Consider the following 26,210-nt stretch of genomic DNA (forward strand, 5'->3'; position numbering starts at 1 on the left):
GAGGAGAAAGACCAGCCTGCCGAGATGGAGTACCTTAACTCTCGCTGTGTCCTTTTCACTTATTTCCAGGGAGACATTGGGTCAGTAGTGGATGAACACTTCTCAAGAGCTTTGGGCCAAGCCAGCACCCTTCATCCAGAATCTGCCATTTCAAAAAGCAAGATGGGGCTAACCCCCTTATGGCGAGGTAAGAATTCCAAAGCAGATGCTCTCCAGGGCATTGGCTCTGTTTCGCAACCGTCTGTACCAGGTTCCAGCTGGAGACTTGCCCCTGGAGGACGGATATCCACTCGCTTTTTAATTTTTAAGGACAGCAAGGAATTTCTTTCAGACAAACAGCTGGATCAGTTTTGTCACATGTGGAATGCAGGGTTGGAAAGGATGCAGTCACACCCCTTAAATTCCTCGTGGAAAGTAGTGATGCAACTGGCCTGAGTTCATAGTGGCAGGATTGAGCTGCGAAGCACCATTCCTTAAGCCCCGATGGCCCAATTTGGATCTCTAAATAATAGGCGTGCCTGGATCAGTGTTTAAAAATTAGCTCTTGCTCATTCCACGAAGTGCTACGTGATGACATAGCAGAGGTCTGAGTCCGACCCAGGAATACATACTTTGAAAGCCTTTTGTGTTCTCTTGATGGCTTTCTCTGTCCTGCTTTGTTGTGATGTTAACTCTTTGTAGTGTACAACCCAGACATTATTGACTGTATCTCCCTGGTTTAAGCTTTTTTTTTTTTTTTAACTCAGTAAAGCAAAGCAGTAGATTGGGCTTCCTCTTTATTTCGCTCTATATAGAGGTCACAGAGAGATGTGTTTGAATCTGATTTCTGACTCACAGAAAATGGTCTGATGACAACTTAATTGAGATAATTACAACATTAGAGAAAAAACAACCCATCATTCCAATGGTAGTTTTAAAGAAATATGAATGTTTCTTCTGAACTCACCTGGTTCTAAGAAGAATCTAGTAAAATGGTTCTCAAAGTGTGGTTTCCAGGACCAGGAACATGTGCATCACATGGGAGTTGTTAGAAATGCAAATTCGTGGTCCGAGCCCCACACCTACTGAATCAGAAACTCACAGGTGGAGTACCTTGTGTTTTAACCAGCCCTCCCAGGGATTCAGGTGCAGGCTCAAGTTTGATAATTGTTGATCTAGTGCTGCTAAAAATCACAGATTGCAGCCCCCTTATTTGGACCTTTGAATCAGACAGAGGCTCCAGAGGGAGGCTCTGGGAATCACTGTAATAAGTGCCCCATGTGATCCTATGGTGAGGAGACGCTGGCCACCAGTGATAGGTCACCTGTGGTAGGTCACCTGTGGTAGGGGGCAGGTGAGAGGTGATGAGTGGTCGGTCCCCTCTCAGCATCAGAAGAATGGTTCTTTCTTGTCTGCCTGCCTTTCCTTCCCTTTTCTCTCCTCCCCTCCCCTTCTCTCTTTTCACCATCCCTCCCTTCTTTTCTCCTTTCTGATAAGAAATATGAACAACATTGACATACACAATGACTTTAAAGAGGAAGGTGGAATCCATATTCAAGTGACCTAGACCTTGGTAGAGGTGAATTGGGAAGCATACTGCTTATTTGATTAGTAATTATGGACTTCCCACAAGAACTGAGAACTTAGTCCTCGAAACCCTAACATGCTAACAGAACCAACAATGTCCTATTTGATAGCACATTGTGAATACTTTTAATAGCTTGTGGAGGGTGAAAATAGGAAAACTTCAGTGAATTAGCTGGCTTTAATAAATAGTTTGATATATCAATAATAAATCCTATCATGACAATCAGTCCCAGGAGAGTAATAAATGCAATGCCTAATTCTTTTAGCATACTAGCATATGCAACCCAGTGATCATTTAACTTGGAATATAGGAGCAAAAGCCCCAAATTATAGAAAGATGTAAGAGTGATTGTCTAAAGTATCATAACCATAATAGTTTTAAGTGAGGTGTTGTGTAAATGCAAAAACTCTACCTGTCAGTGTTTTTCCCATAATCTGCATGACTGAGTGGAGAGGATCTTTGGAAGGCTGTCAAATTTCAGTATAGAAAGTGTGGATAATGGTAATGTTTTAGTAAGTATTATGAGAATTTTCTTGGCATTATCTTAAATCTGGCCTTCAAATCTATCTCCCGTTTCATTCATTGACTTATGCAGCAAACATTTATTAAGGTCCTACTATGTTCTAGGTCGTGGGAATATAGCAGTGGACAGGAAAGTCTAAGCTTCTATACTCAATGGAGCTTGCTAGTGAAAGAGACAGGACATATATATATATAATGAGATGCAAGGTATTATTTTACTTAGAGTGATAACAGATGGTCTCCCTAAGACTTACATTTGAGCACAGACCCGAAGAAAATAAGAGTGCTTCTTATCACACAGATATCTAGGGGGGGAATTATTTAAGGCAGAGGGAACAGCCAGTGCAAAGGCCCTGAGGAAGAATTGAACTTGAGTGTTCAACGAGAAGCCGAAATACTAGTGTGAATGGAACGAAAGAAGAGGTGTAAGTAGAGACCAGAATTTTTAGAGCTTTGTATGTTAGTTTATCAGAGTAGCCCAGGCAAACACAGCATGCTTTTCAATTTCCATCTCTTCCTTTTCCACTGAGACTATATATATCCTATCTAGTTAACTCACATCGTTTTCCCCAATACTCAGGATAATGCATTTCTATATGAAAAATATGGAATATGAATTGAATGATCAGTTGATTAAATTAGATGAACCAAGTTCATACTATGTACCAAGGATTAGAAAACAAAAAAAAGTCCTTAATAGACTTAATAGAGAATTTATTAGTAATAAGTTGTATGCAATCTTTGGGTACGGTTTTCTTATTTATAAAATAAGGGGGTTGAATTAAGTGGTTGTTGAAATCTTTTTTTTTTTCTGTGAAGTTCTATGATTTCAAATGTATTAATTACTTTCCACTTGTGAATAAAACTTTGCCATAGTTGTTTCTAGTTGTGAATTAGTGTTTTTAGTTAAGTATACATAAGTTGGATAAGATTCATATGAAATCCACAAAATGTAATTAAGGATTTAGCAACTATTGAATGTGTTAAAGAGAAGTATAATAAATTGAGATTCCCCATGTCTAGTTAAGAGAGTTGCTGGAAATATTGTATTAATTGCCAAAGCAACACAGGTTTGCATAATGCGGTCTTTGGTTGGATTATGTTTGTTTTGGGTTCAAGTTTTGACCTTATTACTGCCTGGTTGCAATGTTATCTTTGAGTAATTCTCAAAGTTTCCCTGAGATTAACTTCAACTATAATATGTGTTGATTAATACCCATCTCCTAGGGTTGTTGTAAAGATATTTTGATAATATATATGAATTATTTGGCATAGGGCTTGATGCAAGGCACTGACTGAAGGTCAGATGCCTTTTCTCTCTTCCTTAAGTAAGTTTCCATTCATTTGGCACATAGAAAACCTACCTTGGATCTTTATTCAGAAAACTGTTTTCTGGGAGTTTGTATTCCTGGCAAAAATACAGTGTTTTGGACATACTAAGCACTCAAGGCTATTGACAATGTTGATGGCTGTGGCAATAATACTTTAGGAGGAGCTGCTGACCAGCTGTATTAAATTAAAGGGTCTAATTTATGGCATAAGGTTTTTACAGTGCTACACAAGTGCTACAGTACTTCAAAGAATTTAAAACTGAATTATGTTTGGTTGCAGAATGTATTTCCACAGTAAATCTTTAGGCAAATGATAGAGTGTCAGCTAATGATGGAACAGCGGTCATACGTTGCATCTGTATCTTGATGGAGTTAGGAAAGTCCTCTTTAAACGTTTTGCAGCTTTGAGGCAAGCAGTTGACAGTAAATATTTGTACTTTATTTGACATGACATCACAACGACTACCTCTTCTCCCATTATATCTCCTCATGGATTGAGTAGGGCTTCTCAATTAAGAAAACCTAATGAATCTGACTGTCTCCTTATCCCATCCAATAGAAGCATCGGCTTCAAATATGTCTATTCACTGACCTCAGTGCTTAAGTGTTATTACGGAAAGTGTGTGTGTGTGTGTGTGTGTGTGTGTGTGTGTGTGTGTGTGTGTGTGTGTGTGTGTGTGTGTGTGTGTGTGTGTGTGTGTGTGTAGGGAAAGCGAGTAGTTAAGTCAAGACAGACAAATATGTCACTGGCTTAAAAACTATGCTGAGTGGTAAACTTGATATACTTTTTCTTCTTGTAATTGCAAAGTAAATGTTTTCTGCATGACTGATCTACATCTGTGTTCTTGGAGCAACATTCTCATAAGAAAGCCCTCTCAAAATGAGCATTAAACTTAGCAAAGAGGAGGAAGGGGAGAGAGGGCCTATCTCCTGGGCCGACTGAGACAGGGACGGAGAGAGTTGGGCGGTATCTCTAAGAGGCACTGGAAGTAATCGCTGCTGGGAAGCTTAGAACAAACACGTGGGAGGAAATTGAGGCCTGGTTTATCTCATTGTCCTGCCTCCAAGGAGTAGGGCAGCTGACAGCACCCCTTGAAACTCTCACTTTAGGGTCACAAGGCCCATTTTTGAGCAACTCTAGAACAAAATACCTGGAGGGCAGTCTTTTGATATAATGGTAATGCTTAATGCCTGAGTGACAGAAAACACTGGAACACGTATCGTTTCACCTCTGACCCAATGAGTTATTTTTATGGGAAGCAGAACAAGAGGAAGGGAATTAAAATTAGAGCGAGGGCCCTCTAGGTTGAGAATGGAGTAGCAGTTTTTTTCACTGAGGTTAATAAAAAGGTAAATGTTATCTTTTAACATGGATGTTTTCAATCAGTATTTATTCTAAGAATATGTTTTCTGGAGATTTTGAAGATGACTTAAGATAGAGGTTCTACAACATTTTATGGTCCTATTTTTCCTTTTAATATAGTTTTCATTTTTTTTTCAAAATTAGGTAACAAAATATTTATTTTTTAAATTATATGTTGAATTTTCTCTTGCATAAAATGTTTGCCCTTAGGTTGTTTTTCAGAGGCATTGAAGTTTAATGTAAAAAGTATCCCAGCTACTGTGAAATTGAAAGAACCACCTGATGATCCATATTAAAGTCTTTTATGTCTCTAAGACACATTTCTGCTAAAAACCATGCCAGTGGGATTACTGTGTATGCTTTGGGTGGATTGTATGGGACAATTTCTTTTTTTCTTTTTTTGTTGTTGTTTAGAAATAAGGGTGTGTATGCATGTGTAATACTCTTTAATCCCAAACGCAAACCGAACCAAAGTATATTTAGACTTTTTGTACATGTTAGACTCAGTGTTAATGTCATCCAAATATCCAGTATCATTGAGCCCAAAGTCACCACAGAGTGTGAATATCGCATAGTTCTGAATTGCTAAAAAGTAATATTGCATGGAAATAGCATGTGCAGTTTTTCATAAGCTTTTTCATCCAAAAAATGTGGCTGTGATTAAATACTTGTAAGCAAAGAGTCATGTAATGAAAAAATTTACACACATATGAAATAAGCACACTGATTCCCAGGCATGAAACAAAGAATATCATCTGTTTCTTTGTATCAAGAATTTCTTTTTTAACAATCAAGATACCAGATAGTGGTTTTGAAATGTAGACTTGTCCATAAACATTTTCTGTTCAATATAGTTTCATTTACTTGTAGACTGCAACATTATTTTTGAAAAGAGCTGCATAGATCTCTGCAAACTTTATGTTAATCTCAGGAGACATACTGACTGGGAAAATATTAAGTTGCTTCTAATTTGATTTTTCCCTGGGGCATTTTAAAGCTTTGTTCAGCCTCTATGGGGTGCATTTTTTAGAATAGATTTCTACTTTCAATGCTAATGTGTTCACTAATCACAATACAATACGTCATAAGTAGGATAATATTTTTGGTAAGGAATTTTTTCATTATTCATATTTCTGCACGCATATCCAAAATGCGTAAGCATCTGTAAAATAAAATTAGGTCCGTGGACATACAAATGGAAAGAAACAAAAGGAAAGCATCCAGGGAAATGACATATACTCTCTGTACTTTTGACATTTTAATGGGGGATATTAATAAAGAGAACTGTCTGTCTCTGGCACACACCTGTGGGTTGAGTTCAGCTGTTTTTATAATGAGATTCTGGCCCCGCAAGAGATACAAATTATGAGCAGAATGAAGGGTTTGCCACCAAAGATTGGATCTGTGAGAACAAAGGAGAAGATTGGTGGTGGCAAAGCTGTACTGTATAATATAAGGAGCCTCTATAAACTCTTTGTATGAGTTTTAAACTTTAAACGTTAACAGCTTTCTACTGTGGGTATGATAGAAATATTCTACAAATGGCCATCATTTAAGGCAAATTGAATTTTCTTCCTACAGCTTACACAATTTTCCTTCTTGTCATTAGCAGCCATGTTTCATATGTCAAAGGAAGACCATTCTTAAATAGGACATATTTGCCTCAATGCCAGTAAGTGACTTTAAGTGCTATTTTTGGATAGATTATGATTGTGACAAAACTAAGCCATTCAAGTAAAAGTTTGCCAGGACTGTTGGAAGGTTTGAAGAAGAGTTTGTCCTTTCATCCTTTGCCTCTTGAAGAACATCATCGCTTAGATTTCCTCAGAGGTTTTGAGATCCATGGAGATCCTGAGCAGGGGGTGGGAGGAAACTTGAATTGAGACACTGAATAGCCACCTGTCTATGGATGGGGTGGATGATAGGTCTGCTGTAGGGCTGATGGGGAGAGAGAGTAAGAGCTCGCAGTGTTAGTGCCACAGCCTTTAGGGAAGCTAGAGAAAGGAAATGTTTGAACAACCCGGTGATAATCGTAATTACGTTCATCAAATTACACATGTAGGGGTTGAGTCAAGTTATATAAGCTTTCCCTGAGGCAAGAAAACTATGTCCTGGAAGTTTATGACGTGAGAACGTGAACATGTCAGACTTCTGAATACTTTTATTTCACAGTACTTCTTAGGATATCTTTCATTCCATGGAAAGATCTAGCAAGGTTCATTTATGTGGAACCCAGTATAAAAATACTATTTTACTGTACTGGCATGACTAATGTACTAAGCAACCTTATCGTTATCTATAGATACAAATACTCCATAGGACATGTCACAGAATGGTTAGAGGTATGGGGACAGAAGATATTTGGAATTAAATGAGCTCAAATCCTCACATTTGATTGGAGGACACTGAGCCACAGAGAGGCCAACAGATCATTTGGGGTCCTACAATGAGACAGGGTAATTGCTGGGTGTCAGCTTTCTGGCTGAGCACCCCAGACTCCCAGGCCCATGCTTGCTTAGTTACCCTGCACTGGAGGCACCTGGCTCTCACTGGAGGTGTCGAGCTTTCTAAACACAGTTCTGACTATAACACTCCCTAGATTAAAACCCTTTTAAGCTCACTGGATCTCCTCAGGACAGCGCCCACACTTAGTGCATGGCTCATAAAAACATACCCATGTGGGTCCTTCTTAGACCATAGTCTGTTTGCCACCATCTGCCCACTGAACTCTTTTTTTGTCCCTCAAATGCTATTTTTGTGTGTATGTGTAATGTTTGGCCTTTTTTTCACATACTTTTTCGTTAGCCTAAAACAGCTGTCCCCAACCTTTATGGCACCTGGGACCTGTTTCGTGGAAGACAATTTTTCTACAGAGGAGGCGGGGAGGGGGGGAGGGTTTCGGGATGATTCAAGTGCATTACATGTATTGTGCCCGTTATTTCTATTATTATTACATTGTAATATATAATGAAATAATTATACAACTCACCATAATGCTGACAGGGGGCAGAGCTCAGGGGGTAATGCGAATGGTAGGCAGCAGCTGTAAATACAGAGGAAGCGTCGTTCGCTCTCCCGCTGCTTACCTCCTGCTGTGTGGCCTGGTTCCGAACAGGCCACGGACCGGTAGTGGTCCGTGGCCCGGGGGTTGGAGACCCCTGGACTAAAACACTCTTCCCTACCTCTTCACAAGGCTAGCCCTCCCGACCCTTTCTATTTAGCTATTACTTTCTTAGGCAGCTTTAGTGCCCTCTCCCTGTATTTCCCCTTATGAGAGCACAAACCAAATTACATTGCTCATGTCTATTTACTCATCTGTCCCCTGCCAGATTGTGATTAAAGGTGATATCTGTCCGGTCATCCCTAGTCGCCCCATGTTTCACACATAGTAGGTCATCTATATAAACATATCAAGACCATTGAGTGGAGAAACTGAACTGAAGCAAAGTCGAGGACGGGTCTCCCTCTTGCTTATTTATCTCCAAGTGCTATTCTTTGATATCATTTCCCCTTCCCTAAACATCTCCTCAAATCCGTTACCCCAGTTGAGTCTCCTCCACTCATGATTTCCACAGAATCTTCACCAAATTCTAGATGTTCAGGTTATAGTTACAAATGTGCTGGCCTATGGCACAGGTATGATGAGAGCCAGCCATCCAGGCAGGCTACCTGTCTTCAAAGCCCAGTCTCCCACTTGCCAGCTGCGACTCTTGAGCTTCTTTCCTGCCTCAGTTTCCACATCTCTAAAATGGGGATAATAACAGTAACTAACTCATAAGGTTGGAGTGAGGATCCAGTGAGATCAAATCCATGCAAAGCTCCTGGCCTAGTATTGGGCATTTGGTCACTGACATTAAATGTGAACCGTTATTATTTTCAGTTTAGAAACTCCCAGACCTGTACAGAAAAAATAAGCTTGGAACGTACTCTTCTTGATGGCAAATGGGTGTTGGCAAGCATCACTGTGATCTTACTTCCATCTGTTACTTTCAGTGTTAAAATGCTTAGTTTGGGTGAAAATTGTATTTTCCTTTAAAAGAAATTGGTAAACATCATCGTTTCCAACCTACCTGAATCGCGTCTATGGCATAAGCTTTTCTTACCTGAGACTTATATACCTGTGACCTCTGCTCAGACTTGATGGCAGCAAGACACACAGGAGGAAACGAAGCTTTCCAGTCCCAGACTTGCCGACCTCAGCCTAGACTGTGACAGCCTAAGCTAAGCAAACAAAGCAGGGGACTCGTTCAGCACCTGGACCCCTGAGTACTGACCTGGCATGGCAACTCAGAGGCTTACCTGGTATCTATTCACCTCTGTGTGGGGAGAAAAAGAGTGTATGCTAATTAGCCTGCTTGTAAAATATTGGACAAGTAGAGGCAAGTCTATCCCAGAACTGAATCTTATGTAAATAATGTATTTTTCTGTCTTCTCAGACAGCTCAGCTCTCTCAAGCCAGCGGAGTAGTTTCCCGACTTCCTTTTGGACCAGCTCTTACCAGCCCCCATCTGCACCCTGTTTGGGGGGAGTTCATCCTGACTTCCAGGTCACTGCACCCCCAGGCACCTTTACTGCCGCTGACCCCAGCCCCTGGTCAGGACATGGGCTGCATCAGACTGGCCCCGCCCCTCCCCCTCCCGTGTCCGAGTCCTGGCACTACCCTTTGGCATCTCAGGTGAGCCCGTCCTACAGCCACATGCATGACATGTACATGCGGCATCACCACCCCCACATGCACCACCGCCACCACCACCACCACCACCACCACCACCACCACCCTTCTGCTGGCTCTGCCCTGGATCCATCCTATGGGCCCCTGCTGATGCCGTCTGTGCGTGCGGCCAGGATTCCCGCTCCCCCGTGTGACATCACAAAAACAGATCCGACTACAGTCACCACTGCTACCTCAGCGTGGGCCGGAGCCTTTCACGGAACCGTGGACTTAGTGCCAAGTGTGGGGTTTGATACAGGTGAGCCCGGTGATTTCCTCCTTTCCATAAAAGAAGAAAATTTAATGAAATAAATACAGAAAAATGGAGGATGTTTTAAATACCTGGAAAACTTTTTTTCTCTTCCATGGGAAGTTCAGCTTTGCCCATATGTTTATAGAACTAACCATTTTTCAAGAATTCCTGCATTCCTGCAGAAACTGGTATGACTGCGTGAGAGAGGTCTCAGAACTTTTCTCCCATTTCTTAAGCTAGTAATCTGTTTCTTTGAACTGGAATCTCTGGCACCTTATATTTACAAAGATTTAAACACATTCTTTAAATCTCCCATGTCGCTGTGCTCTCTACCAGTGATGTGTAATGCCTAACAGAATTCAGAAATAGTATGTTTCAGTAATTTTTCCTTCTCCCTTTTTTGTCAGGTCTTATTTATTATTTATAAACCAAACTGCTTTCTGGAATATAATCCATGTAATATAATCTTGGTCTTTAAAAAGAATTATGGAACGTATTTTAAAGGAATGGTTTCTCTTCCCTTTCTTCTCCTTCCCTTCCTTTCCCTTCATTGGCCTTTTGTTATTTTCCTCCTCCCTCCCTCCCTCCCTCCCTTTCTTCCTTCTTTCCTTCCTCTTCTCCTCATCCTCCTTATTCTCCTTCCTTTCTGTTTCTTTCCCTCTCTCTCTCTTGTTTTAAAGCATCAGACTTGAGATTACTCTAAAGTCTATGTTCAACAGATTTAGAAAAAAATTGGTAAGGGAAATATTTCTTCACAGAGCATTCAGCTCCTCTCTGGAATTCACTAGTTCCGAAGGTCATGGTGTTAAATGTTTGAGCTTGATTTTTGGACCAGATTACACATATTAATAGTGTTAGTAGTTCTGAGTTCACAAAATCACAAGCATCACAGGCTAAAAGACAAATCAGGTCAGTGATTATATCCCCAGAATCTATGTTCCAAAGGCAGCCACCTCGACCTCCAATCCCAGGTTCTTTTCCTGGAACACTTTGTGACAAATTAGAATTTTCTTTCCAGAAGTTTAAGGAAACTCACTCTTTTCTTTTTTTTTAAATAAATTTTAGTTCTTTATTTTTTCCTTGTGATGAGAAAACTCACTCTTTTCATAGTTTTTCTTAGTTTTATTCTTAGTGTGCAAGATCTTTAATCTGAACGCTGGTCACAGCAGAGAAATCCCCAGAGTAATAAATGCTGAGTATCAAGTTGCGTTCACCCTGACATAAGTGAAACATTCTTATCTTGGTTAACTTGTACTTTACTGAGCTTTCCAATGTTGGTCATTGCCTGACCTTACCCATTTCAGCTTCCTACTTAGCCTCTGGGATCAAGCTGGTTTTCTAAACTCTCAGGGGACTTGGTTCTCCCTCTCTATGAGAAGAGAATATGACGGGGCTAACCACCACAGGCTTCCCTCCTTCCTTTGCCACACACTAATAGTATGAAGGCAACTCTTGAGTTGTTTGATGCCTGGGGCCAAATCTAATGAGAGCCCCAGTTTGGTAGCTGCCATCATTGGCAGCCAGTCTCTGCAGGCTCTCACTTTCCAGGTACCTGCGTGGCCAGAGTTAACAATGCTCTTAGCAAGCAAATGGAACATTTTCTTCTTTCTTAGTTTGGGCTTCTTCAACAGGATACCATACACTGGGTGGGCTAAACAACAAACATTTAGTTCTCACAGTTCTGGAGCCTGGGAAATCCAAGACCAAGGTGTCAACACATTCAGTGTCTGGTGCGGGCCCACTTCCTGTTTCATAGATACTGTCTTTTCAGTGTGTCCTCACTTGGGGAAGGGACAAGAAAGTTCTCTGGGATCTCATTATGAGGGCACTAATCCCATTCATGAGGGCTCCACCCCATGACTTAATTGCCTCCCAAAGGCCTCACCTCTTAATACCATCACATTTGGGGTTAGGATCTAACATGAACTTTGCGGGGACACAAACATTCAGTCTGTAGCATCCAACCTTTGCATTTTATAACATAAAGGGGAAGGTGGATGTGATTGCCTTTGCTCCCTGTTTCTCTCTGTCACTTATTACCTACTTTTGTACTTGTTAATTTTGGGGTGACCCTGATTCCTTGACTCACTGTCCAGAATTTTGGCTTGAAACAGTCTCTTCGGAATGAAAAGTCACCCTACTACCTTTTGGAAGTAGAAGAGAGGGGATTTTTGTTCTCTCTGAAGAATCTAGAGAGCACCCATATGGGTATATTATATAATAGTTCTTAATACTTACTGAGCTATGAATAAATACGTATTGAATACCCACTATATAAGGTATTGCCAGAGATACTTTATATATATTTTTTTGCTTTTAATCCTTAAACCAAATCTGAGAAGGATCTTCCCTGATTCAGTTATTGAAAAGGACACAGCTCAGTTTTCCTATTTGAAAACTGCTTCCTAAATCACAAATGCTCAAGGTGGATTTGAACTAAGACCTGCCCCAATCTAAAGAGTTGCTGGGGTAGCATCTCCCTGTTTATATAGGTAAAAAAGACTATTAATTAAAACTGTTAAATTAGACTGTAAATGGTTAATTTTGAGGAATGAAGGTTTACCTTTTGGATGTATGTAGTGCTCTTCTTTGTCAGTGTGGGTTTAGGATGATGATCATGATTCTTTCCTGTCCCATAGTTTTAACCCAACTGAACAAAGACAAAGGAATCAAGCAGATAAAGATCAAATCATTAGCATAATTCTTGATCAGGCCAAATTGGAGATCTTAGATTAGGCTTACTACCATAATTGAACTTCCTGGAATCCTTAGCTAAGTTTAGATTTTGGGAGATCCAATCCTAGGGAAAATCTAGTCTTCAGAGAAGATTCCCATAGACAACTTCCTTGTCACACAGTTTAGAGCCTCGTTACTGTGAAAAGAGATGATGGTTGGTCAGATTTTCCTCAGAAAAGCATAGTCTGAGGCATGACTTACCTTACAAAGGCAGCAGGAGGAGCATGTACCTCCCTGCATGGGGGTGGCCCCAAAAAGAGAGAGTTGAAGGGGCTAAGCCACAGGGACTCATTTTCCTCTCCTATTCTAGGGCATCATATCAAATATCACATCTCTCTTCCTTTAGGAAGAGTTAGGAGTGTTTTAGGTCAGTTTCCCCAAGAAACAGACTCTCTGATACAGTTTTGGTTGTAGGAAATATATGCAGTAGTGTTCTCAGGGCAACATCTTTGTGCAATGGGAGAAGAATTGAACAGAAGTCTCACAATGAATAAGTTCAACTGAACCTCAGTGGATTCTACAGGGAGCTCTAGATCTGGGATGGCCTTTTATAATTGTCTTGCCTTAAGTCAAGGTGGATGGGCTTTTATATTCCCACACTGCTCAGTTACTGGATGGATTTGCCCCTGGAAGGAAGATCATGACATTAGGCAAGGTAGCCTTGTTCAGCCGAAAGCAATTCCCAAAGCGAAACAACTGAAGGTCATGAGCTGCCAACAGCAAGAGAATGAATATCTCAGCACAGAATAGTGAGGGACCTGACAGCCCACCACAGTATCCACTACAGAGGGACAACCAAAGAGCGGTAGCTACTCTTCCACTTTTCTAGCTACTTGTAAAAGAAGTTTCTGTATAATAGGCCCAAGCACAGAAGGTAAGATTGTTGAGAAGAATGAGAGATGAGTCCCTCTATGTAATCTGTGCAAAGCTGACCTGACCGTGCAGCCCAAAACAGCTCAGAACTCAACATCTTTGTTAGGTGACAATTGAGCAACTGTGAAAAGAGCCTGCATTCAGGTGAGACAGGCCCGAAACTTCCCAAAGACCAGGTACTTAGGCCACCAAAATGTAAGTAATAAATTAATTTGGGCTAATGAGGTAAATAAATTAATCCAACCATTTGGAGAGAAATTTGCTAAAGAATATGCCCTTTTCGTCAATAGGGGGAAGGTTGAATAATTTTAGGTGCATTTTAATTTTGCAGCCATTTAATGAAATTAAGAAGTCTGGGAGGTTGAACATGATATAATGTTTAGTGACCTAAGAAAGTTTTAGAGTATCTTGTATGGTATAATCCAAGGGTCAGCAAAATTTTTCTGTAAATGGCCTGATAGGAATATTTAATGCTTTGTGGGGGTCACACTGTCTGTTGCCACCACTCAACTCTGCTTTTGTACTGTAGAAGCCCATCACAGACAGAAAAATAAATGAGCTGGTGGTGTCCCAATAAAATTTCTATTGATACTAAAATTTGAATTTTATATGCTTTTTGTGTGTCATGAAATGATACTCTTCGTTTTTCATTCCTTCTTTCTCAACCATTTAAAAATATAAAATCCATTCTTCCGTTCTTAGCTCATGGATTAGGCATAAACAGATGGTGGGCCTGATTTGGTCTATGGGCTATAGTTTGCTGACCTCTAGTATGTATAGTCCCATGCGAATACTTGTTATCTATCGACACACATACATATGCATGTGTGTGCCTAGAAGTATATACCCCAACTTTTAATGGCCATTACTCCTAGTAATTAGTGTGCAATGTGAGCTTTGAAGCTAGATTGCCTGGTTTTATAAGCCCAGCTCTGTCCCTTGCTAGCTACAGGGCTTTGGGCAATTTTTTTTAACCTGCTTGGTGCCTCAACTTCCTTATCTTTCAAAGATGTGTCATTGGGTGGTTTCAAGGATTAAATGAGTTAATGAAGTAAAACATTTACAGATGTGCCCTGCACATAGTAGGTACACTATAAATTCTGGCTACATAAGGGAAAGTGATCAGACCTTCACTCATTTTAGCTTTAAAAAAATTATTATTGACCAATATTTCATATAGCATACACTTCAGCATTTTAAAGCATACAATTCAGTGGGTTTTAGTATGTTGACAAGGTTCTACAACCATCTCCACTGTCTAAGTATAGAACATTTCCATCACCTCCACAAGAAATTCCATACTTCCTCCTTCCACTATTACCTGGCAACCACTAATCTACTTTCTGCCTTTATGGATTTTCCTACTGTGGACATTTCATATAAATAGAGTCATACAATATGTGAACTTTTGTGTCTGCCTTCTTCTTGGCCTATGTTTTCAAGATTCACCCATATAGGATGTATCAGAACTTCATTCCTTTTTAGGGTGGATACTATTCCATTGTATGAATAAACCACATTTTGTTTATTCATTCTTTCAGTATTTGGTTTGTTTCTACGTTTTGGCTAATAAGCATAATGTAATGAACACTCATACAAGTTTGTGGGTGAACATATGTTTTCAGTTCTCTTGGCTATGTACCTAGTAGAACTATGGGGTTGAGAGAACCTCACTTTTTATTTTATATACCTCTCTATCTCTTGAAAATATTTCAAAGAGCATTCACTATAGCCATAATTAATTTTTAAAAAAATTAATTACAGAGTATCATAATACGGTAATAGAATAGGGTTCTGGGGTTTGGTAGACAAAATTCTTCTACAAGCATGAGGAGAGATGGTCCATCTTTTCTGAAGGGCCCAAGCTAGGGTGAGGAGAGTGAGGTGCTTCAACTCAAAATTTAAAAGAGATACTCACTTTCCAAGACGTGCAAGTACATACCTCCTTAAATTTTGCCTCACCCTGCCCTGGCCCTACTTTCCTGCCTTGCCTGATTTGCTGTCACTTATTGCTCCCTCTGTTGAATGGATACTTCATATACATCGCTCAGAACGATCAGTGTGTTGATATGATTGTAGGGCATCTGTGTCTGCCCTCCTTGTGCAAACAGCAATACTCTGTTAAGAAACCTGGAAAAAATATTTTTGAGCTCTTAAATTTTGATAGTGAATAGGGAGCGCTGGGCAACAATAGGGAAGTCAGGCGTTCACAAACGTCCTTCTTTTATTTTTTTCTTCATAGACACTATGTGTCTGATAATATCATAAAAGTAGAATCACCTTAGTTTTCTGAATTTTTTATGATATAAGGCCTATAAGCTATATATATATATATTTATATATGTATAAATGTATTTTATACATATATGCACTTATATATGTATAAATATATGTATTCATAGTTCTACATATATATTTATAGTTATATATATATATATATATATATATATATAAATCTGATTTAATCTGAATCTTCTAATCTGAATATTTTGTGAAAGAGATGTCTTTCATAAATGACCCAAAATGCATTTTAATGCAATCTAAGTTGTAATTATTATTGCTTAAAATTATTATACAGTGTTCCCTTTGAAATAGGCTAATTAAACTCCTTCATTGGTTAAGATCAGTCTTGCTTAATACTATATGGATGCTTTACATTGAAATCCATTAGAAATATAAATATCTTTGTTTTATCAAATATAGGAAATAAAAGAGTGGGGTAAAAATAGCTCCCATACTAGAGCAGCAAATGGAGAAGCAGTTTCTCTCCATGAAAGAGAAATGGATATAAAGTCACCACTTGCTTTTCCATCCAGCCTCTAAGTTACCATCTCTCTAGATCACCTCTCTAGACCCATGCTTTCTTGTAGGTCGTCTGGTGCTGACAAGCTTTGGAATTTTATTTGGAATATTAAGGGTATCAAAATCATGGAGCTTTGCATACAGTAACTTCTTGGAAATCATTTCTCTCTCTAAACATATACATTTACAACAAAAAAACAAAGGAAACCAAGAGTTACCAACCTAAGACATTTGAATATTTACCTGATAGCCTAGTGCTCCAATTCCAGGCTTTATAATGAAAGAGAAATATGCTAAATTTGGAGAGAGATCATTGAGAGCCACAGTAATAATTAACAGGATAGTATGAGCTCTAAAAAATATTAAAATACCAAGATATTTTTCAGCATAGAGAAGAGAAGGCATCAAAGCAAAACATATGATAGGGGCTCAACTACAAACAGTTTCTCTCTTTTCCATTTCACCACTTCTTTGGAACATATATACTAGTCATTTAATATATATATGAAGGTAATGGGGTTGGTGATTCATTGAAGTCTTTCCTGACGTTATTAATGATTTTTATAAATGAAGAAGTTAAGGAATTTTATTTAATAGTGTCATAAAATAGAATAGACACAGAAGCTTACTTCTAATCATTTGATTTCATCAGGGAGACACATTAAATGGCATTTTAATATAGAAGCCATCCCTAGGACTATGTGATTTTTCAATGACAGTCACTCTGGTCGATAGAGATTTATAGATTTCTGGGTACTTACCTTGAGGGCCTTATCTCAATTAGAATAGTTAAAATGTCACAAAGAAATAGTTGTGGGTTAAAAAAAAATACTAGGAAGAATGTTTATAAAGTAATACTTCCTGTGGACTTTCTTTTACAGTTTATTATGATTTGGTGACAGTAAAGACTTCAGTAATTAACAGCTGATTGCTTCACACTTTCTGTAATCCTTTTTCTTTTTCTTTGGCCTATGGCATAAGCCTATTTTCCACTGAGAGGAAAAATAAAAGAAAAAACACCAAAGGTATGTTACAGTATTTGCACACTCTTGAATGGTGTTAGTTGTACAAGGCACATGTCCAGAATGACAGTTTCGTGACCAGAAGAAGATGGAAACCATCTTTGAGATGCATGCAAAAGGCCAGGAGATCCCAGCCAGAGAATGAAATCTGCATGAAAAGTAGCAGGATGGTAAATCAGAGGGAGAAATGCATTCCAGAGCACTGCTGTCAGTTTTGAGTATCCAGGGCTGGATTCTGCAGGGCCTTAATGAACCTCCCCTGCTCTCCCAGGGCCATGTATACCTTGCCCATGCTCTCTCCCAGCCCTTCATCCTTAGAATGGTGCCGTAATGTCACAATGCCGGAAACCTGGGGATTTCTTCCCACAGATCCTCCTCCGACCTTATAGGACAAATGCAGAAGCCTTCTGAGAGGATTCTGAATGTTTTAGGAATCATTTGCATAATGATACAAATAATTGCCTGTGTGATATGTGTGTGTGAATCCCTGTGAAAGACATGTTGGTTAAGGGAAAATGCTATTTTTCATACACTGCTGGTAGAAAATTAAAGAATTGTAAGGTTTTAAAAAGTGAACTAGAAAATGTATTACAGTTAAAAATTCTCATAACCTTTGGCACAGTATTCTTCCTCTTGTGAGTCTATGCCACACAAATACAAGCAGCAGCATATGAGGATAGAGGTACAAAAATGTTTATTGTGACAATATTCATAGTAGCAAAAAAGTGGAATCAAGTGACTGCCATCAAGAGGGTAATCTATGAGTGAAGCATGTTTTGTGTGGTATTGCTGACTGAAACAAAAAAAGAGATGAAGAAGTGCCTATATATGCCCTTTTTATAAAAAACGGATGGCAAGAAATCCTGCATGTGTGTACATGTACTTACAATTCAGTGAAAGCAGTGAAGACTAGTTTGTCAATTTGTGTTTCCTTTCGGGGCTGAAGGTATTGGGGTCACCAATATGAGTTTAAGGAGGAGAGAATAAGAGAAAAATATGTATGTATGTATGTGCCTATGTGTATGTAAGAGAAAGAGACAAGGAAAAAGAGAGGAGAAAGATTGATTTTATCAACAATTTACTCTTTCCCCCAAACTAAGGGGCTCATAAAATGATGGTAAACAGGAATGTTCATCTTTGCAGAGACGTTTATGGAAAAAGCAGAGGTCCAAAAAATAGATTCCAGGACCCGTATGTTCACTTAGCTATATTATGCTGAGCAAGCCTCACTACCTCTCTGATCCTCTTCCTTAGATGCAAAATGGAGATGATACTCCCTACTCTGACACAACTAGGAGATTCCAACGAACTAATGAACATGGTTGTGTTTTCTAGATGGTGACACATGGTGCAGAGCTAAAACTCTCATTATTCTTAATAAATATGGTGCATTTCAAACAGAAAAGGTCACAGTGGAGATGTGAAGCATCATGCATAATTGAGATGCAAACTTTAAATGCCTCTATCACTTTGACTATTTCTAATTGAATTTGTTTCTGTTCTTGAAGAATAGCTGTGATATTTATTGGAGTCAAATTTCCCAGTAGTGGTGTCTGCTGGTATTGGCCATACCTTGAAAACTGGGTGCTTTTGTATTGGTTGGGCAGATTATGAGGGAAGGGAGGATAAAGAATCCAGAAGATAAAGATTTGAAGGGTCAACAGAATATACATCTTTGACATTTTTAAACATAGTTTTCTCCATCTAAACACTCTACCATGTGGTAGAGGTTACTAAAAAAGTATATCCTATCCCGTTGTGCTTATGGATGGTTGAGATATTTGTTCTTGACACTCACATAGATCGAAAGGAAATTGTATGTACAGAATAAGGAAGTTAGACCATGAATATAATTAGATTCACCAAAACTCCATTAATACATGCTAATCTTCTAAAGTTGTGAACTAAAAACAGATTCATTTTCCATTCTAGTATTAATTTTGTGAACAAGTTGCTATCAGTAGCTATATAAATTGGGTGGCATCTCTTGCTTTCTGAAATGTTCTCTTAAAAATTGCAAGCAAAATTGGGCAACACCATTATCTTTTTTTTCCTTTTTTTTGTGGTACACGGGCCTCTGACTGCTGTGGCCTCTCCCGTTGAGGAGCACAGGCTCCGGACGCGCAGGCCCAGTGGCCAAGGCTCATGGGCCCAGCCGCTCCGTGGCATGTGGGATCTTCCCGGACCAGGGCACGAACCTGTGTCCCCTGCATTGGCAGGCGGACTTTCAACCACTGCGCCACCAGAGAAGCCCAACACCATTATCTTGATTATTTTCTTGAAGGAGTTGTCATCAACTACCTGTCGTTGATTGGGGTTGGGGATTGGGGATGTTGTCAAAGTACACAGTGTCTTCCCAAGAGAAGCTTATATACTTGCCTGAGAGGAGAGCTATAGAGGTTCAAAAAACTCATACTTAATTCTAACATGACTCTAATGGAGAACCACTCAAAGCATTAAAAGGCTTGTTTCAGGGGTCAGTGTATTTTGTACCAGCAAATTGTCTTTTCAGTAATGCTTTCCTATTTCCTGTATCACATACAGGCATGCATCTAAAAGAAACAGCTCCAATGAAGAAATCCATTTTAGAACTTGTCCCCAGGCAATTTCACATTGACTTTCAAATAGGCTACAAAGATTCTATACAAAATTTCTATACGGCCTGTGGAATTTACAGATACTTTTTATTCTCTTTCTGGCTGTCTAACTCTTCTCTTTTTGTTCTATTTATCAACAATACAAGGTTTCACAAACAGTTGTCTGTGGCCAACATGTTCTGAATTCCTTGGCAATAATGACCAAAAAAAGTCTTGCGAGAGACTGATGAGAAGCAAAATATGCCATTTTTTGTTTGGTTACAGCCTGATATACTGGGCATTTAATTTTTGTCAGCCACAAGCATGTGTTATAATGCTTATTTTCATAGCTGCCTTGTTTGAGCAGTATCAGGTGACATCTAGTATCTTCACAATCATTGAAGCCCTATTTATGTTTGCTTGGATTGGACAGACATTTCTGGAAAATGTCAGAGAGTGAGATTGTGCTCATGTCACATAGAAGTGAGATGAAAAATTACTGATGTCAGTGTAGAATTGATCTATATATACCATATCTCATTCTTATGGAATATTTTCCAATATGTTTTGATTTAATGGGAAGATTGATTACTTAAACTAAATAGGCATAAAAATTACATTGTATTTCTACAGTTCTGAAGTAAGTTTTAAAATTTTAGAGTTCTTAACTAACTCATAGTTTCAGGTAGAATGTTTGCTGTATTGGTGTTGCGTCCCTAATTAAGGTTTTATGGGTAAGCAGTGGATCCAGATTAGCTCTTCCTTTGGTTGTATTATCTATTTTCTGGATCGTAAAGCTGTCACTGCATAACCTAGAAACCTCTTTAAAGATGCATGTTTGGCTGTATTTGTTATCCAGCAGATGTCTGGATAGTTAGAATCTCTTGAGAGTATTATAACTTGTGGTTTCAGTTACAATAAGTGATCCAGGCGTTTTTCTGGTCTTACTCCTCTCCAGTTCTGGGAGAAAGTCTGTAGAAGAAATTACAGAGGGTATTTCATTTCATTCTTCCCCATTCCTTTTTTGCTTTATTCTTTGTCTCTGTCTTCAAAGTTACTTTTTTTTTTTCTTTTCTTTTCTTTTTCCTTCCTTTTTGCGGTACGCGGGCCTCTCACTGCTGTGGCCTCTCCCATTGCGGAGCACAGGCTCCGGACGCACAGGCTCAGTGGCCATGGCTCACGGGCCCAGCCGCTTCGCGGCATACGGGATCTTCCCAGACCGGGGCATGAACCCGTGTCCCCTGCATCGGCAGGTGGACTCTCAACCACTGCGCCACCAGGGAAGCCCTACTTTTTATCTGCTTTGAAATTGAGGTCGCTAACTTGGTGAGAGGTGTCTTCATGCCATATTGCACCTCCTGGTCCCCAGCTTCTCTCAGCCAAGAGGTTATCACACTGACACTGACATTTTGAACGTGGTAAATTGCTGCTGTGATCAAAAACTACCTAAATGTGATTTATATTATATATTTGTCCAAATGGTCGGTTTTAGAATTGCTGGTCCAGATTTGTAATTCCATATCCTGATGCTTAAAGTACTTGCCAATTTCCCTTCCAGCTGGGCATTTAAAGTGCACAAGTCTAAGGTAGTGGATATCGCTAAAGGCAAAGGCTGGAGAGTCTGTGCATGAGTTTGTGGTTTTGGAGGGAGGAGAGGTCTGAGAGGGCAGGCAGACTAAGGGGGCTTGCCACCTGGGCCAGCAGCAGTGGGAAACACCTGGCCACTGAACTGCTAGTCACCTGCAATGTTGGCCTCAGGTGTGTGGGTGCCGTGCTTCTTACAATAATGCAGTAAATTATGGTCTACCGGTAACGTCAGGTTCAGAGAGCTTTAAATTTCTCCTCCTCTTTTGAATCTGAATTAAAGATATTTTGGCAGGTTCAGACAGTCTTCACCTCATTGTTTCTGACAGTGTGGGGATTTTAAGCCAATTCTAAATGTACCCCGAGAAAATGTCTGTATACACTGAAAACCCTCCCTCTGCTAATCAATTATTACTTGGTCATAGTTAGGTATCTTTTATTATTGTTTTAGTATGGAAGAGTTGTCATGATAAGTGAATAATTGTAATTCAAGTGTCATAATAAATTTAATCCTTGGTCTGGTTCAAGAATGCATCTTGTTTGTGATGACTTTAAAAGAATTATTTAAAAGAATTATTGTCCAAAATTTCAGTACTAAGTATGGAGGTAATTAGTGCTCATCAAATTGGCCAAAAATACATGTAATACATGAGAAAAAATGCTAATATACTTAATATACAAAAAGCATTTAGAAATCAATGAGGAAATTACTTTCTTAAAAGCATAGAAAATAGGCCAAAGATAAAACACAGAGGAAGAAATGCCATAATCTCAATAATGTTCAGCTTCATTAATATTGAAAGAAATGTAAATTGAAATGATTAGATACTTTTAATCTATAATAATGATAATAATAGTAAAAATATGAATATTGGTACAAACTTTCTGAAACACACCCCTCATGATGAAATATGTAAGCATAAATGTGGGTATATGCTTGGGTTCAGCAATTATACAAACATATTTTCAGGAATTTTTCTTATCTACCAAAATATTCACATAAGTAACAAATATAATTTTACACACACGTGTCTGTGTATCCAAATGATGCATATCTATAGAGTACTGGGTAATTTATGGTACAGGGAAGAATGAATATTGTGTAGCCCTTCAAAAGGGTTGGTCTACATATACTGACATGAATGGTTTTCCAAGACAATATTGCTGGTGAAATAAGCATGTTGTAGCACAGGACAAACAGAGGTGTATGCATGTACATCTGAAGTATACTCAGCAAGTTGTGTGATGACAGGGGACATTATGTAGAACTTTTACTTTCGAAATACTCTGTGACTTGATTTTAAACAAGAAATCTATGATGTTTTAAAGTTTAAAAAAACAAAGATGTTTTAAAAACAAATAAAGGGAGGTCTCCATGGTGAGTAAACATGATCTATCTTGATATTCACCTGAAATGAAATCATAGTTTCCAAATTGGATAGCCCTCACTCTTATATTTTTTTCCCTTCATTAGTGTTAAGGTGTTACCCCCATGTAGATCTTATTTAGAAATTCTTAACTAGCATTTAAACTGATTGCTCGGGGCCTCAGACAAACAAATGCAGTTGTATGATCATTAGCAGTGATAATTTTATAAAGTAGGAGAAGATAATATGACTGTCTCTCACATCACATAGTTTGTGATCATTTGACAGTATGTCAGTGTTAGATGTCAGGTTGTTGGTGAAGCTTGGATATTTTGATATAGCATCCAATACAGTGTTGTATATATTTATATTTGTAAAAATTATAGCTTGGGCGTGCCTGGTGGCGCAGTGGTTGAGAGTCCACCTGCCGATGCAGGGGACACGGGTTCGTGCCCCGGTCTGGGAAGATCCCACATGCCGCGGAGCAGCTAGGCCCGTGAGCCATGGCCACTGAGCCTGCGCGTCCGGAGCCTGTGCTGCACAATGGGAGAGGCCACAACAGTGAGAGGCCCGTTTACCGCAAAAAAAAAAAAAAAAAATTATAGCTTTTCTTTATTAAAGCAAGTATGAAGCAGGGGTTCATTTTTTTTTTTTTAATGTAGAAATAAGCTACCAGATTCTTTTAGTCTAATAGCAAGCATTCTGATCCACAAGGGTTTTCTAGACTCTTAATATCTATGAAATGAAAAGTTCATTTAAGTATTTTCTTTACTTTTCAGTCATAAAATATTCTACCTGCACATCCAGGTTTTATGTTCCTATTTTTCTTCTCTTTTTATCAACAGCATGTTCACCAGTGCATGGTTACCACATTACCCCTTTTATCTCCAGCAATAAAATTAATTGGAAGCATATTCACCTTACTTATGAGCAATAGTCAATGATGTCGTCAAGTGATTATGCCTCCTTAGAAGTAGAATATGCTTTTCTAGTGGATATGACTCTGATAATCACATAGTCCCTAAAACTCAGGTGTGCTAGAGTGTAACATTTTCAGTAAACCGACTTATTATTTATTTCTGCCCCATAAAACAAAATTTAGCTTCATCAATTCTTTTTTTTTAAATTTACTTTATTCAAGTGTAGCTGATTTACAGTGTTGTGTTAATTTCTGCTGTACAGCAAAATGATTCAGTTATACATACATATATATATATTCTTTCTCATATTCTTTTCCATTATGGTTTATCATAGGATACTGAATATAGTTCCCTGTGCTATACAGTAATTTCATCAATTCTGAGTATTCACGGTCCAGCTCATTGATATGTTCATTGGCCATTTTTTTAAAACACTGTCCCACTTAGAGTTGAAACCTCTTCTCAGATGATTCCCTCACGCTCTCCCTAGGGATTGCTTCACATTGCATCACATTGTTTGTCACGTTGTGAACGTTGTTGATTAAGAGGTTGCTCTCAGCTCTTGACCTTGTCATTTCATTCCTATCTTGGCCTTTGTTTGCAAACTTGTCCCCTCCCCCCACTGTTTCTCTGTGCATTCTCCATACAGTGCTCCCCAGACAATGACTAATTACTTCGAGTTCAGCTTCCTAATATTTGTGACCATCCCTCCAAGGTGCTCAGCTGGGGTGGCTCGTGCCATTTCTTCTGCCATGGGGTACCCACATCTTCTGCCATGGGGTACCCACTACTATGGAATGTAGTAGCAGGCCTGCCAGAAATCTCTCTGAACTAACTTCTGTATCATTGTTGCAGGGGCCCATGGGAACTTCAAGAACTTTTCATCAGACACATTGGAGTTGAAGGAAACTAGGGAGGGGGGAGTTTCTAGATTTTCTATGCTTAGACACACCCTGTTACCGTCTCTACTTCCTTATTTCCAGAGCCTTTTGCAAGAGATGAATCTGTGAAGCAACAGCCTCCCAAAAATCTCAGCTGGAAAATGAGTTATGATACCTTGATATATAGTCAGATTCTTCAAATTTTAAAGGGAAATCCTATTATGATCTTCTGTGATCAAGACTTCTCTCCTGCTGCTAATTATTCTATATTTCTTTCTTATGTTCATAGTTCCTTTGTTCTATTCCTGGGTCTGGGTTTTTTTTCCCTTTTCTTTTGGTGGTCAGGTGGTGGTGTTGTTGGAACTGAAGGGAGGAACTGGGTCTGTGGGCTTGCATTTCCTTTCAGGCTTTTCTCCTAACTCCATCCCAGACTCAGACCCTGAAGCCAACAATGTGATGTCTTTGTTCTTTGGTCCCATTTCTGACAACCACCTCATGAGTCAAATGGCCACCCTGTGTCTTCAGTGTTCACACTGGGGAGGTCTTTGGGAGGCAGGGAGGAGTGGTTATATTAAAGATACATATCAAAAAACACATCAGTTAATAAAACATGTCCATTACACGATTAGAGTAGTCTTCATCTGAAGTATAACAAACTACTCTGTAATCATTTGCTGTGTCTTGGGAAAAGCTTTTCAAATGTATAGTTTAAAAAAACACAGTAGGAGAGCTATTTTGTTAACACTGGTATCAGTTCTGTTAAATCAGGGTGTTTCTAAACCGTGCAAAAAGGAATAAAGCAGAAACTAACACACCATTGTAAAGCAAGTATACTCCAATAAAGGTGTTAAAAAAAAATGTGTTGACTTTTCTTCGAATTAATTTAATGAAAGGATTTTGACTCAGGGAGTTGCAGGAGTATAGGCTAGTGTCACAGCCTACAGACAATATAGTCCACATAAGGGGAGCCATATACATTGTGGTTAAGACCATTGACTCCTATATCAGACCACCTATTTTCAATCCTGGCTCTACCACTTAATGGTTAACATAACCTCTCTTACTCTCAGTTTTCTCATTTGTAAAATGGATATATATATATATATATATATATGTATATATATATATACATATATATATATATATATTTAGCATAGTTGGAAGCATTAAATGAGATATTTCACATAAAGCAGCACAAGGTCTGGCATATTCAGCCCTAAGAAAGTGTTTGCTAACATTATTGTTATGATGTTTATTTTCCTTTCACGGAAAATCTCACGGACGAAACAATAAAACTAAAACTGAGTTACTAACATCAAGAGAAAAACACGGGTGATTTCAGCTAGCCAGTGGGCAGATTTCAGAATGTGTTATAAACTAATTTCATATGGGTTTGAGTTGAGGAATTGAGAAGGCAACAAAAAGCCTGAATAGGAACAACATAATAGCAGAGTTGATTTTGTGTTCTGGTAAGAAAATTTGGGGAAACCCCAAGTAACTATAGATGATGTAAGGATCATGGATTAAAGACATGTATAGACCACATAAGGATCATGGGTTAATGACTTTGTCCCCTCTCACCCTTACTTGGAAAACTAAGTGTACTGGCTGATTCTTAAATATTCTGATCTTCCTTCAGCAAGTGTTTAACAGGAAAGATCATAGTCCTGCTTTCCTGTTACAACTTACTAGTAGTAGGGTC

General features: G+C 38.9%; 1 protein-coding gene across 3 annotated transcripts in view; it reads left to right on the top strand.

The window, feature by feature from the left end:
• Positions 1 to 26,210, top strand: part of VGLL3 (vestigial like family member 3) — a 41,620-nt gene that overhangs the window by 12,280 nt on the left and 3,130 nt on the right. Inside the window, exons 2-3 of one of the 3 annotated variants that reach the window (XM_024740853.1) lie at positions 70 to 187; positions 9,220 to 9,753. In XM_024740853.1, the coding sequence (XP_024596621.1) occupies positions 70 to 187; positions 9,220 to 9,753 (652 nt within the window). Of the gene's footprint in view, positions 188 to 9,219; positions 9,807 to 26,210 lie in introns of those variants that run through there. The other 2 variants (XM_024740852.1, XM_024740851.1) reach the window with 2 other exon arrangements.

This window comes from Neophocaena asiaeorientalis, unplaced genomic scaffold (assembly GCF_003031525.2).
Source record: "Neophocaena asiaeorientalis asiaeorientalis breed wild unplaced genomic scaffold, Neophocaena_asiaeorientalis_V1.1 scaffold420, whole genome shotgun sequence".
In the NCBI taxonomy this organism is placed as follows: Eukaryota; Metazoa; Chordata; class Mammalia; order Artiodactyla; family Phocoenidae; genus Neophocaena; species Neophocaena asiaeorientalis.